We start from the raw sequence: 13,958 nt of genomic DNA, 5'->3' as shown, positions 1-13,958 counted from the left end.
TCTGGGTGGGCTTCAAGTATCAGGGAGGAGTGGTTGAGGACAAGGGAAGTCTGAATGAAGAGATCAAAGCTAGAATCAGGGGGGTTGCAGTCAAATGGCATAGAGTGTCAGGTGTAGTATATGACAGAAAATGCAAAGGAAGCTGAAAAGTAAGGCATACAAAACAGTGGTGTGACCAATACTACTGTAAGGTACAGAAACCTGGGCAATAAAGGCAAAGCAGATGAGAAAGCTACAGGTGATGGTAGTGAAGTGCCCGAGAAGGGTGGTAAGATGGCCACTGTGGGACAGACAAAGAAATGTGAACATAAGAGCAAAGCTAAACTAGCTCCAACTGCAGAAAAGATCAAAGAGAACAGATTACTGTGATTCAGTCATAAGTAAGAAAAGCAGAAGAAAATCTGTTAGAAAAGACTTGGGAGAGACAGCAAAATGGTAAGAGGAAATCACGGCATCCAGCAAATAGGTGGATGGATTGTGTAAGAGAAGACCTGTGACAGTCAGGTATGAGTGTTGCTGAAGGCACGAGTGCAGCACTGAATTGAGAGAGATGGTGATAGTTAACACAACAACCTGACACCATGTAGGAAAAAGGGGGGTTGAAATTAATGATTACCTCCTCTCACTGACACCTGTAAGCAATCAGATATCTGAAGTATATAACAGTTAAAATTTGTATGAAACTGACAGCGTTGATAAAAGGCATTATTTAAGGTACCCCTCCTTATTGCACATACTATTTCATATAGTCTGTCCTGAAATTTGTGGATAATTTTACTTACAGAAAATATATGATGAAAGGTACAACCAGATAAACTACTAAGGTTACAACATCACAATCAGCTAGACCTGAAAAGCTGTACACTACCTCATGTTAAGGTACTAAAACAAAACAATGCAGCAAGTAGAAGCCTATTAAAAACAGAGTGATGAAGGGCTTTCATTCCAGTCTCCCACTTCTCAGACCTGAAAAGTGAAATTTTTCTACATGAACTACTTATGGATGGTTCTGTTATATATATATATATATATATATATATATATATATATATAAATATGACCCAGTGATTACCAGTAATGTATGGGTTTGCCCAAAATTCATAAGAACCTGCATACTCTCATGAAACCCATTGTCTCAGGGAATAAGTGGGCTACTGCCGTCCTATCTAAATACTTAGAAAATCAGCTTGCACCTATGTTACAGTGTAGCAGGAGCTTTACAAAGGATATGAATGATTTTCTAAGTAATTTGAAAAGATGGTCTGATGTTAATAGTACTAATGGAGTGATGATGGTGACTATGGACATCAAAATCACTTTTTACAGCGATACTGAATGACTTTGGGTTAAAAGCAATTAGGGAATTTCTGCATAGCCATAGTGACTTCTCTAACACTAAAATTGAATTATTATGCCTTATGACTGATACAGTACTAAATAATAATGTATTTATGTTTAACAACTGTAATTTCCATCAACGTCTAGGGGTTGCTATGAGCACCCCAGTTGCCAATACATGTGTCAACTTGGTATTGGCTAGATGGGAAGAAAACTTTATATTTAATTCTGATGGTACTTATAGGAATGATCATCTTGTATTTTTTTAAACGATTTGTTGATGATGTGTTTTTGTTGTGGAAAAGTGATAGTGAGAACCTTGATGGTTTTGTTAGTTTCTAACACTCGAGCACTGATTTCTTAGTTTTTGATGTTAATTCTTCCTATAAACAAATTAGCTTTCTTGAGGCTGCCATTATAATTAGTAGTGGTAAGTTTGATACTAAGATCTATAGGAAGGATGTTCAAGCTACACAATATGTCCGCTACAATAGCATGCATCCTAGGCATATATATATATATATATATATATATATATATATATATATATATATATATATATATATATAGCTCAGTACTAAGGATGAAAATTTTGTTGAAGAAATGGTTAATATGGCTAGAGACTTCCATAGTAGAGCATATGCAGATGGACTTATTGACAGTATAAGAACCTCAGTAATAGATGAGAGAAAGGAACTAGCAAAACCATACATGTATGTTACTGAGAATATAAATAATAATAGGGATAAAATGAATTATAATATGGGGTACATAGTCATACTAATATAGTTAATATTATTCACACGAACTGGGCTATATTAAGATCTAACCCAGATGTTGGTAATATAGTTGGTGAACAACCACAATTTCTATATAAGAAAGAGAGAAATCTTAAACACATTTTGTGCAATAAAGATGTAAGAAGTTTGCAGAGTGTAGATAACAAATGTAATAAAGCTGGTACAATTCCATGTTATAACTGCACACACTGCAATGAAATTAATATTGACATCCATTTTACACATTCTATTACTAAGAAGGACTTTATAATAACAGCTTCAGGTACATGCTCTATTGAGAACATTGTATATATTGCCAATGAAGATGAATATGAAATTAAAGGAGAGGATAGGTGCACATCTCTCCGAAATTTGTAGATGTATAGAAACTAATGCCTTATTTAAACATATACTAATGAAGGGAAGACAACATAGGTTTAGGTTTAGAATATTGCAGAATATTCATGTTGCTGTAAGAGGGGTGATATAATTAATGCAACAGACACGGCAGAATATAAATGGATCAATTATCTGAGGTCAGATGCACCCCCTGGTTTGAATTATACTAATAGTATTAAACCCATTCTGAAGGCTAAGTGAAATATGTTAAAAAAATAATTCCATTTTAAGTGCATTTATGAAAACATGGTTAGTTTTGTTTTACTATAGAAATGTTTTTTATAGATGTTTTAATTAATTGATGTCTAACTGATTGCCATATGTCTGCACTTTTCTGTTTTATTGGCTGGCTTACTATTTAAGAATGGAATGCTGTATTTTATGGTTATGCATTGACAAAGAGCCTGTGTTTCGAAAGCTTTGCTGCTATTTCTACCATTAAAAGTGTGAACATTGAACCATTGTTTTTTTGTTTTTTTATTCTGCTGCATTTTGGACCCTTAAGCTCTTCAGCTACAAGGAGAAAAGTTTTTTGTTTGAGAACAATTTTTCAGTGGCATTCACAACAAGAGAACTTATGCTCTTAATATGTTCAAAGTTTCATAGGTCTTTACAAGGCTGACGACCACAAGAGCCTTTTTAAACCTAGTCATGCACCCTAAATCTATGACAAGTTCTGGTACCTTTGATAAGTGTAGGCAGGGGCTTGGGAGATGAACCATTTACAGGCTGTGTCCATTAGAGACATACATACCAAACCGGGGATGAATTTCCTATTCCCCATCCAGCATTCCAAGTAACATATGAATTGCGTTAGGGAGTAAATCTACTTTACATGGATGGGGAATCTGTTCCAATAAGGGGTAGTTTCTGGGATACATATCAGTCTCTCCAGCAGGCCTTATTTATATCACAGACAAGGCTCAAGTCCCAAGAATAGGTAATTCTTGGGCTGTTTGTTTTGCAGATATGCCGGAGGTCCATCAGAATGGGGTCTGACAATGCCTTGTATGCCAGGCATACAACTCCTCTCAACAGCCTGGAGGAGACAGAATACAGGGATAGGGCTTTGAGGTAATCTGCATAGGGCATATACTTATGCCCTGAATTCTTTTAGTGAGGAACCTCTGTGGACATTCCAAGTATTGGATATGCCTGGTTAGGTACATATGAAAGGGGGCATTGTACTCAATGATAGGTCTGATGAATGCCAAATACAGTGGAACAATGACTTCCTTGGGCCTAGATGCCATACCTTTGTTTATAAGTTACATAACATAGAATGATTTCCTTACCACTGTAGACATGTGATGGCCTAAGGCTAGATTACTGTCTGTGTGTGTCCCCAGTCCCTGACTACTGGGTCAACTCTTAGGGGCGAGCTGTCAATATGATAGTTACCAGGGGTGGATAACTTCCCGAAGGATACTACTATAAACTTCTTGTCATTTAGTTTTAGTCCATGGCTCTGACATCAGCTGTTTGTCCTTCTGTGGCAGCCCTTCCAGGAGAATATTTGTGTCGGTCGGGGATTCAGTGATAGCTCCTAATTTGCAAACATTTGAAAATGTAGTCAGCCAGAGGCCAATGACATTGGCCTTGACTTCAGAGAAGTAAATGCCAGAGGCTTCTGACATTGGCCTTGACTTCAGAGAAGTAAAATGCCAAAAAAGGAGTGGCCCCAGGACTGATTCCTGAGGGATTCCGCTTGTGACTGGCCTCTTTGTAGAGGTGGTCTCCCCATTTCTAACTTTCTGGGCCCTGTGTATGAGCCATATGGCTATCCAGTGGGTGACATAAGGGTTTGTCAACAATATTGTGTCAAATGCCTTGGCCAGGTCAAGGTAGGCAGTGTGAACCATTCTGACCTCATCCAAAGAAGTTCACCAGGTTGAGAAGGCATGACCTGCCCTTGACAAAACCAAATTGGGTTGGGTCCAGTGTCTCGAGTTTTCCTATGTCATTATTGTTCACTTTCATAATAATTCTTTCCATGGCTTTGCATATGAGACTAGTGAGACTTATGGGTCTGTAGATGTCCCACCTTTGTGCGGAGGGATGACTGTTAGTATTCTCCATTCATGAGGAACAAAGCCTGTTTGGAGGCTATAGTTACACAGCAATTCCAGACAGCCTAATAGGTCATGTTTCATGCTATTTAAGGCATCCTGGAATACTGTCTGGCCCCACACATGCACTGTTCTTGGCCTTACAGAGAGAATTAAGGACCTGTTCCCTAGTGACAGCAGGGAGAGTTATACTTCATGGTATTTCATGAGGGAAGGCTGAGGGGGAGAAGGATAAAGCTGGAGCTGAATTTGTCAGCCAGTACATTTGCAATATCTTCTGGTTCAATACAGGTGGATCCATTTACAAAGAGCTCTGCACACAGCTGTGTATTGCCTTTGAGGTTGCTGGCATAACTAAAGAATGCCTTGCAGTTGTCCTTGGCCTAGGAGATCAAATTTACCTTAAATTTGGCTTTGGTGGACTTTATTTGTCCTCTGAGTTGTTTGTTTAGTTTGATAAAAGTGCTTTTATTCTAATGGGTGTTGCAGCTCCTAATGTTTTCCATGACTTTCTTCCTTGTGTAACACAGTCTAGTGATGTTGTGATTCCACCAGGATGGCTTGTTTTTTTGAGTTAGTTTTGTACAGCTGCCTCTTTGCATCTATTAACACGCTTGCATTGGGTTTCTGTGAACAGTTCTGTGTAGGACCAGAGTGATCTCAGGGTTTATGGGGGCTTGACATTTTCCCAAGTTATCACTTAATAGTAGGAAGTTGACCTTAGAGTAGTTCCTGAATATTCCAGGGTTAGCTGGGGTTCCAGGTTTTTATTTTTACTTCAAAGGAGACCATTTTGTGGTCTGAACAAACCAGAGAAAATATTACACTAGGGGCTGTGCAGCACTCTCCCATTTTAGTGAGGACCAGATCCAGTATGTTTGCACCCTTGGTTGGTGTACTGACAATCTGATCCACTGATCCTGGGAGTTTGTGTTTACAAAATCCAAGAATCTCTGTGCCTGTACATTTGGTGTTGTATATGATTCCCAGTTAATAGGGTAATTAAAGTTGCCCATGAATATGGTGTTGGGTTAGGTGGTGAGTGTTTCCGATAAGTTTAAATACATGGTATGGGTTTCCTGGGTAACCTCATCCAGCACCACAAAAACTGAAATTGTACCCCAAACAAAACTTCTTGGTGTCCTAACAGACAATAACCTCAAATCTGACCAACACATACTGCAAGCCATTGAAAAACACACCAGAAACTCTGCTTCCTCTATAGAACCAAACACTACCCAGCAGATGATGCATGACAAATGCTAGCATCTACCTACCTTCTTCCGCCCCCTACTATATGCCTCATCTATTCATACAAACCTAAGTACTGCATTGAAAACTAAACTCTCCATGTCCTACAATAAAGGAGCCAAGCTTGCTGCCAACCATACATATACTCATCATTACAAAGCCCTGAAACAACTAAACTGGCTTGAGCTACCTATTTAACATACTTGCATCTTACTACTGCACACTCTTACATGCAGCAGAAAAACGTCTAGCACTAAAATATACCATGTAGCACAACTCTCCAGGTAAAGACCTTCTTCTCAACCAATAAACTCTTAGTAATCACAACAAAGTCAAATAACTCAGCAAGTAACTCACTATATTCATAGCATGTGTCTAATTCCTTGAACACTATCCCAACATACCTAAAATAAACCACAAAACTTTCTGCTTTCAGGCCCTTACTAAAACACCACCTAAACTACAAAGTGCTGTGCACATGCTCCTCACATGGGTAACTCCATTTTCCTTTGTCATCTCAAAATCCCTATCCCTTCATAGACTACTATCTCCTTCTACATAACAAACCTTTCTACCACTCTTCCTCATCTGCCTTCTTATTTTAATCCTCCACTTTACATTTCAATTTTTTTTCTTGCCTTCCCACTTTATCCATCTCCTTCAAATACTTTCCACTGTTCTATAATAACCAGGTTCTATGTCAGTATGTACACCTTAGTGTTCTTACTCCCCACTATATCTGACTTATCAGCTATACAATGCCTTTCTCCCTCTTCTAGCTTTTATTGCTATCTACCTACCGAGTAATGTTTCATACTTTTTACCTCAGTTTTATTTATTTATTCCCAACATTTATACTGCAACACTCCTTACCCAAGTTTTATAAGTTGTATCCAATGTCCACTTGTCACATGTACTGCACATGAACTGTCTGCACACTAAATATTTTATAAATGGAATTTAATATTATGTAAATGTCACCACATAAGAAAAATCTGCTTTATCTTCATATACCGTCATAACGGAACAAATATCGGTTTCTGTCTAGATGTCTTATGAACTATCTATGTAAAGTCTCTTTGTAAAGAATTTGTTTTGTCATGAGTATCTTAAATGTATTTGCTGGAGCTTTCATCCCTGGGCCTCCTCTGGAAATGGGCTTTGCCCAGTTAGACTTTCGCAGTCAAAAAAGACAAACAAATGTGACAACTTGGGAAATGAAATGAGTAGTTCGAGTTCACAAAAAAATGTCACAGAAAGATAAACTTGCCCATGGTTTTCAATATTCTGGATGACAGAAAAATGATCAAGAGCTGGATCAATGATGGGTAAAACAGATAAGGCACAAGTCTGTTTTGGAATGTCAAGAAAAAAGTCCATCTATGGGGCAGATGACATAAATAGTCAACAAATAAGCAATCCCTAACAACTGGTTTCTGCAGCAGGATAACCCAATGTCCTTCTTAAGATAAGAATTATGATGTGCTGAAGGGAAGATCAAGGGATAATGGTCACATCAAAAGGTTTTTACAGCCTGAGGACTTTTCCAAAGATACAGTTCTCTGGAAAGAGGTAAGCACTGAAACAGGGCTCATTGTATATCTTAATATGTAGCACATGAGCCTTCATCACCCTCAGAAATGGCAAAAGCTGTGGAAAGAGGAGGAGGAGATGGCTTCCTCCTGCTAGTACCAATTCTTGCATCCCTTTCATATAAAAGTCAGAATGGTACTGCATTATCAGCTGAAACCTACAATAAGTGTGCCAAACACAGAACATGGAATCAAACTCTAGGGTTGAGGGTTACACTGTGGCCTGAGAGGCCACTGAAGAGCATAGAGCAGACATCAAGCCTAACTGCTGCAGTGTGTTCTCCTCACTCAGCCACATTTCTCACATGCTGAATATGCTGTTATTGTCTATGAAGGGAATGGGAAAGGACAAGGGCCAGAGAGAAAGCATAAGAATGCTGTTCCAACCCTTGCTAGTGAATGGCCAGCCACATGAAGGAAATAAAGGGATTCGAGCTACCAGCTATATGTTCAGACCTAGAAATGCATCCCAGCAACTCAATATTCCACTTCTGACTAGCTTGCCTCAGCATGTAAGGGAAGGAGACATCCAAACTCCAGATCTCTCTCCCAAAACTAATCTGGGATTCAACTTTCATTAACCAAATACCTATCCACTGAAAAGGAGTGTGACAACAACCCTGAACTAAGGAATAGGACCCCTGAGACCCCAGACCCCATGAATAATTTCTTTCTAGGATCCCAAGAAAAGCTGTGTGGATAACAAAACAATCTAATATAAGTTTACACAATTCCTGGAATTCACAAAGTTCCTCACTGCTCACATAAGCTGCCTATCATAGGTAGGTCAATTTATGCAAATGTGAGAAAATGCATCTCTGCATTGCCCTTGTTTAACACTACCTCTGTCAGACCTAATTGCAGTAGTGTTTTTCCTGATGGCCCATGCATTGGGTTTGCAAACACACCCCCCCGTACACAGACACACACAAACACATATTGACAAACAAGCATCCTTTCCCCCTAGAAGATCACACTCAACGAAATACTCACCCATTCATACGCATGCATTTCTGAATCCTATGCAATGACTCGCCTAGAAGTAACTCCTCTGTTGTCCAAGACAGTAAAAAAAGTCTCCAAAAATGCATAGCAAGGAAAAGAAATCAGTGTGAACTATGATTCTGTGTTGGCAAGAATCAGCCACTCAACCTAACATGAAAAATGTTTCACCAAACCACAAAGAACTTTGAACTTGTCTGAAACTGAATGAAAAAAATGCATATTTTTATATAGAAATGCTCGCGTTATAAATCCCACCCACAGACCTCTGGTCCCAGCAAAATAAATCTTGATTATTTTCTGCAAACCAAATTTCAAAAGGCAAGCATCATAAAATGCACAGTGACTATATGTCAAAGTAGTCATACTATCAAAAATACTGGCTATATCTATAAAACATACAGCAATATTTAAACATCTACATTTAAGAATGTCAGTAATAATGAGCCACCAACAAATTACTGACCTAAAACACCATATTCTGAGAGAGAACTGTTGCACACTGTGTAAGGTGCTTGATTTGGCCACAGATGGTTCATGGGAACACATGTCCTTCTGTCCACTTCCTGATCATGGAGCACATGATGACGATGGCTGAAATATTAAACAAACTATAAATTCTTTACTCCAGCATTAAGCAGCTATACATTTTTATGAACTGCATTATACTGAAAATAAAAAAGGGTAGCTCTATTAAATGGGAATTTTTGCTAAAGCACTGTGTCCTTATGGAAGAGCATAGGCCAAAGTTTCAGAGACGTAGCAAAGGGTAATGTTTCTGTTTTAAAAAGTTGCATACTGAAAGACTCCTAACTTGAATGAGCTTTTTTTCCACACAGAATGGAGTCTGCCATGCCTCTTGTGTTTTATTATAAAAAAGGAAGAGATATTTATTAGTACATGTAAGGCATAGCAATACCAGCATTACAAATTACCAGAATTATCTTCAACTTACAAAGACAAATACTTTTATTACACTTCATTTACTGTGCACTAGAATTGGTACATTTGTCAAAACAATCCATTTTATTTTAAAGTACAGCAAGAGGGCAAACATATAAAGAAATAATCATGGTGACAGAGTCAAATAGTAACTGCATGAAAAAAAAAGATCCAAGAAAGCAGGAAAGTAAAGAAAAATATGACATGATAGAAGGGTACTTGCGTATTATAGCAACCACTTTTTGCAAGCAGACATAATTTGTAATCTGTTGGTGAAACGATGTATATGAACCTGAAAAGGGCTGTGTGAAGTGGTAAAAACTTTTCTCTCACAATACTTTTGATCTTGGAAGAGGAATCAGGGCACAATTCCTCTTCCTGGGTAGCATCCTTTCATGACCTACCTTAATGAGAAGTGCTGTAAACATGCCTGCATGTTCGGAGTCCTGTGAAGAAAGACCTGCTTATTCTTTGACATATTTTATAAAACTGGATTATACAGCTTGTAACCTATATTTTTAAGAGCAAAACAGGGATGCAGAAAAGTGAACCACTAAAAGTAAGATTACAGTTAAGAAGAGCAATTTCGTAAACTGAGTACATTCACTGAATCAGAGTACAAGGAGAAGTTGAACTGGCGTACATTACAATACAACTGTATACATCTTAAAAAAAAAAACAGGTAAAGCCTTTCATAACATTGGCATTGCAATGTTAAAAAACTGCAATGTTTAAAACACTGCATCAACCCAGTAGTCGCTGTTACATGAGTACAGATCATCCAAAGTTACATTACGGCGAGTGTCAGGCAGCAGGCACGTCTGTGTTATAATCAAGTCCCATCAGAAACCTACGGCACCCCGGAATACCAAATTGAACCTTTATTCCTCTTCCTGCCTCACATACAATGTGGCACAGTAAAAAATAATAGCTTACACACTCCTTTTACGTTTACCATACATATTTTCCTCCAAACATAATGAATTATGCCTGGTTGAAAATGTGGTTGCGATAATACGTAAGTACTGATAGAAGTAACACAGATGATGACATTCAGATTAATTAAAACTGAGATGCTATGTTGTTGTGTCTTTCGGCTTTTCCCGTTTAGGGGTTGCCATAGCGGAACTCTGGTCCGCTAATGACTGGCAGTAGATTTTTACATGCCGAGTTGCCAGCTCTGACGCACAACCTAAAACGAAGGTACGCCCATTCACGCATGTCTCCACACAGAAGAAGCTCTAGCTGCAAATCGAACAGGACAACGTCTTACTGTGAGGCGACGACGCTACCGCAGCACCACTAGCATAATCACAAGTAATAAAAGTGCAATTCCAAGCAACTAATGAAAACTGTTGTACACTGCCTACTGCAGCTGTAAGCCCAACAGCAAAGTGTACATAAAACAGCTTTAAATATAGTAATGCCTGACTACAGTCAAATGTGTGTCATGATATACACATCCCCTCTACAAAGAGAATTTGAATAAAGGTGTCACGGAGGCTGGAAAATCATTCCTAGATTCTGTACTGTATCCTGAGCATTCTGATACACATACAGGTATTACATTGTATCATAAGTTTGGAAATTTATCTGCAGAAATAAAGAAGCAAATTGATTTTCACAAATTTATGCTAAGAAATATAGAAGTACAATTCAAAGTGGAAAAATGTTCCATCTGTAACTGTGAGGAATCCCCCTCCCCTTTGCAAAGCAACTCGGCAGAAAAGTGGAAGGTTTTTAACAAGAAATTTTATTTATTCCTCACAGCAAATGGAACAACCAAGAAGCATACAATGATACAGTGTGTCACATTTCTGTATCTTGCTGGAGAAAAGCTATGACGGTATTTTATTAGTCTCCTTTTCTAGTAATGGAGAAAGACAAAGTAGCAATGATTAGAGATATGTTCAGGACTTACTTTGGATCTAGAAATAACCTAACAGTTATTCAACATGTGTGTTTCATACAGGCACAAAGTCCTATAGTGATTACAGATGGTTATGTTACTGAAATGAAAACATGAGCCAAAGACTGTGAATTTGGTGAGATATCTTATTCATTAATAAGACAAACAATAGTTTGTGAAAAAAGAAATGATAAAACAAGGGACACATTTTAACAGAGACAGACTCAACCTTAGCAACATCTGTGCATGTATGCACAACAAGTAAAATGAATAATACAAGTAAGAAAAAATACCTGAGGAAACATATGTTTGCAAGATACTTTAAAAGACAAACGAAGGGGTAAAAAATTGGAAATAAACTATGAATGTGTTAACTGCAATGAAGACAAGACAGACAGCATTGAGATGTGCAGAAATTATGATGCCGCTGAAAGCTATGCCCTGTGTAGCAGCTGTGGGTATAAGCAGTATGGGAAGCATTCTTCTGCTTTTAGTCAATTTTGTACAATTTGTGGTAGAAGGAAGCTTTTTTTACAAAGATGTGCAACAGGAAGAACAAGTACATTCAAAACAATTTGCATGATGTTGAACAGAAATATGAAACAAAGCAGTCTGATTGATTTTTCACTGTCAAAACTGCTGACACAATGAAATCAGAAACTACATCAGGAGCAGTGAGACAGCAATGCAATTTAGGAAAGCTGTCCAGAAATGTTAAGAATTACTAAGCAAAATGTTGAATTTAAACTAGACACAAGTACAGCACACAACTTCTCTGAAGACAATTTTTAAGCAATAGGCCAAAAGCTGTACAAGAGAGAAATGTATCCAGTTTTAACATATTCAGAGTGTCATGAGGAACCACTTGATCAAAAGCTACTGAAATGTGAAAATAAAAGTAACAGGGTTCAAGATTTAGTTTCAAATTACAGCACTTAAGTTCACTCTGTATTTTGGGTCACCTGACCTGTGAGAAATTAAGAATGGTAAAAAATTACACTATTATGGCAAAGACTGTATGGATAAAACAATAATCAAAGAGATGCAAAGATATCACAAATATTGTAGAGAGCTACAAGCTATAGTCACTCATGTCAGTGCTGACTTATTTACAGGTTTAGAAAGCTTTTTGGAAGTTTATAATAAACAAAACAAAATAAAAAAAATCACTATGCTATACCAGCAATACATGATCCAAGCATAAAATCAATGCTATGTCAGCAAGAAGTGATCCAAGGATAAAATCAGTAGGTCTCAGGAGTAGAAGAGAAAAGAAATGGAAAGCTCAGGTGACATCAAGAAGCAACAAGACCCAAAGGAATAAATGAATGGTATAGTTACTGTTGCAAATCCAGCTAGATTTGCATTTGTACTGAGCCACAAAATCTGATTAAAACAGAGTATCACCCACTGATTACTGGTACAGAAGTGTTTTTAGCAATGTAAAGGCTAACTTATTTTCATTACTACATGAAAACTAGGGTTTGTTGCACTAATGCATGATTAAGAAAGCTTTACACTTGAACATGGTATTTCATTAGCATGAGAAGTGCTCCAAAGGGGCTACTTGGCAGGTAAGTGGTTGACTGGAAGCTGTTTTAAATATATTCAATATTAGTGTGGAAGCATAATATGAGACTAAATGAGATGTTGAATAAATTAGAACAATAATTTTAAGTTAAATAAGAAACATGTAAAATAAGAGTGAGGAGGATGAAACAAATAAGTAATGCTCTAACATTATAAGGACTGAAGCCTGGTAAAATAAAATTAAGAGCCATTCTACAAATGCCAATGCTAGAAGACATGCTGTAATGGACAGCATTTTTTTTTTTGGAAAAGATGCAGAGAACACAATTACCAATCAAGTTACATTTTGATAAAACCTGAAGTATTATGTATCTTTACACGGACTCTTGCACTAAGACTGTTCACTATTCTGGCTCTTGTTTTGTTGCTGAAGGAGGATGCTAGGTCAGACTAAAGGGAAAAGATGAGCTTGTCTTACTTTTCTGCAAGTCTGTGTGACCTCAAAAGTAGTACTGATAAGTGATCACTAGTGTGTGTGTGTGTGTGTGTGTGCGTGTGTGGGAGGGGGGGACTCTGCAAAAACTCTGTGCTAAATTGGCCATCTGTATTTCTGTGAAATTTCAATATTTATATAGCACTCTTTAAAGTTTTGACTGTGCAAGATTCAAAGTTTCATTGCATATCTATGATGCAGTAGATTGGAAAGTTAGCAATCGATATATCTGAAATAACTATGTCTGTAGAAATGCTGTTAGACCAAAATGCAGCCTAGAAATGGGGCTATGAAATGGCTAAAGAAAGTTAATGAAGCTATAATGTCAAAATCCAATGAAGTAACTAAGCCAATCATGTTTCAATTAGACACCACTCAAACTGGTACTGGAGCTGTGATCTTATAAAAAAAAAAGACCGGTTTTCACTATAGCAAATTCATTTAAGGACATACAAAAAAGTTAACCATGGTAAATGGGTTTGAGAAAACTCCATAAGTGTGCCTATAATAAAGAGGTTAGGATGGAAAAAAAAAGACCACAAACCCTTGTAAAACATGTAGAGAAAGACTTTATATAAGACAACCTTGAGATTACAGATCATATTACTTAATCTACAAAATTATGATCAGAAAGTGAATTAGAATCCAGGCAAG

At 37.5% G+C, this 13,958-nt stretch overlaps 1 protein-coding gene across 1 annotated transcript in view; it reads right to left on the bottom strand.

Moving 5' to 3' along the window:
- Positions 1-13,958, bottom strand: part of OGDHL (oxoglutarate dehydrogenase L) — a 2,090,792-nt gene that overhangs the window by 766,636 nt on the left and 1,310,198 nt on the right. Inside the window, exon 14 of the mRNA XM_044055619.1 lies at positions 8,897-9,024. Within this exon, the coding sequence (XP_043911554.1) occupies positions 8,897-9,024 (128 nt within the window). The remainder of the gene's footprint in view (positions 1-8,896; positions 9,025-13,958) is intronic.

Source organism: Protopterus annectens, chromosome 14.part0 (genome assembly GCF_019279795.1).
Source record: "Protopterus annectens isolate FY-2018-M chromosome 14.part0, PAN1.0, whole genome shotgun sequence".
In the NCBI taxonomy this organism is placed as follows: domain Eukaryota; kingdom Metazoa; phylum Chordata; order Ceratodontiformes; family Protopteridae; genus Protopterus; species Protopterus annectens.
Note: the sequence above shows the minus strand (reverse complement) of the source record. Positions and strands in the feature narration are given on the sequence as shown.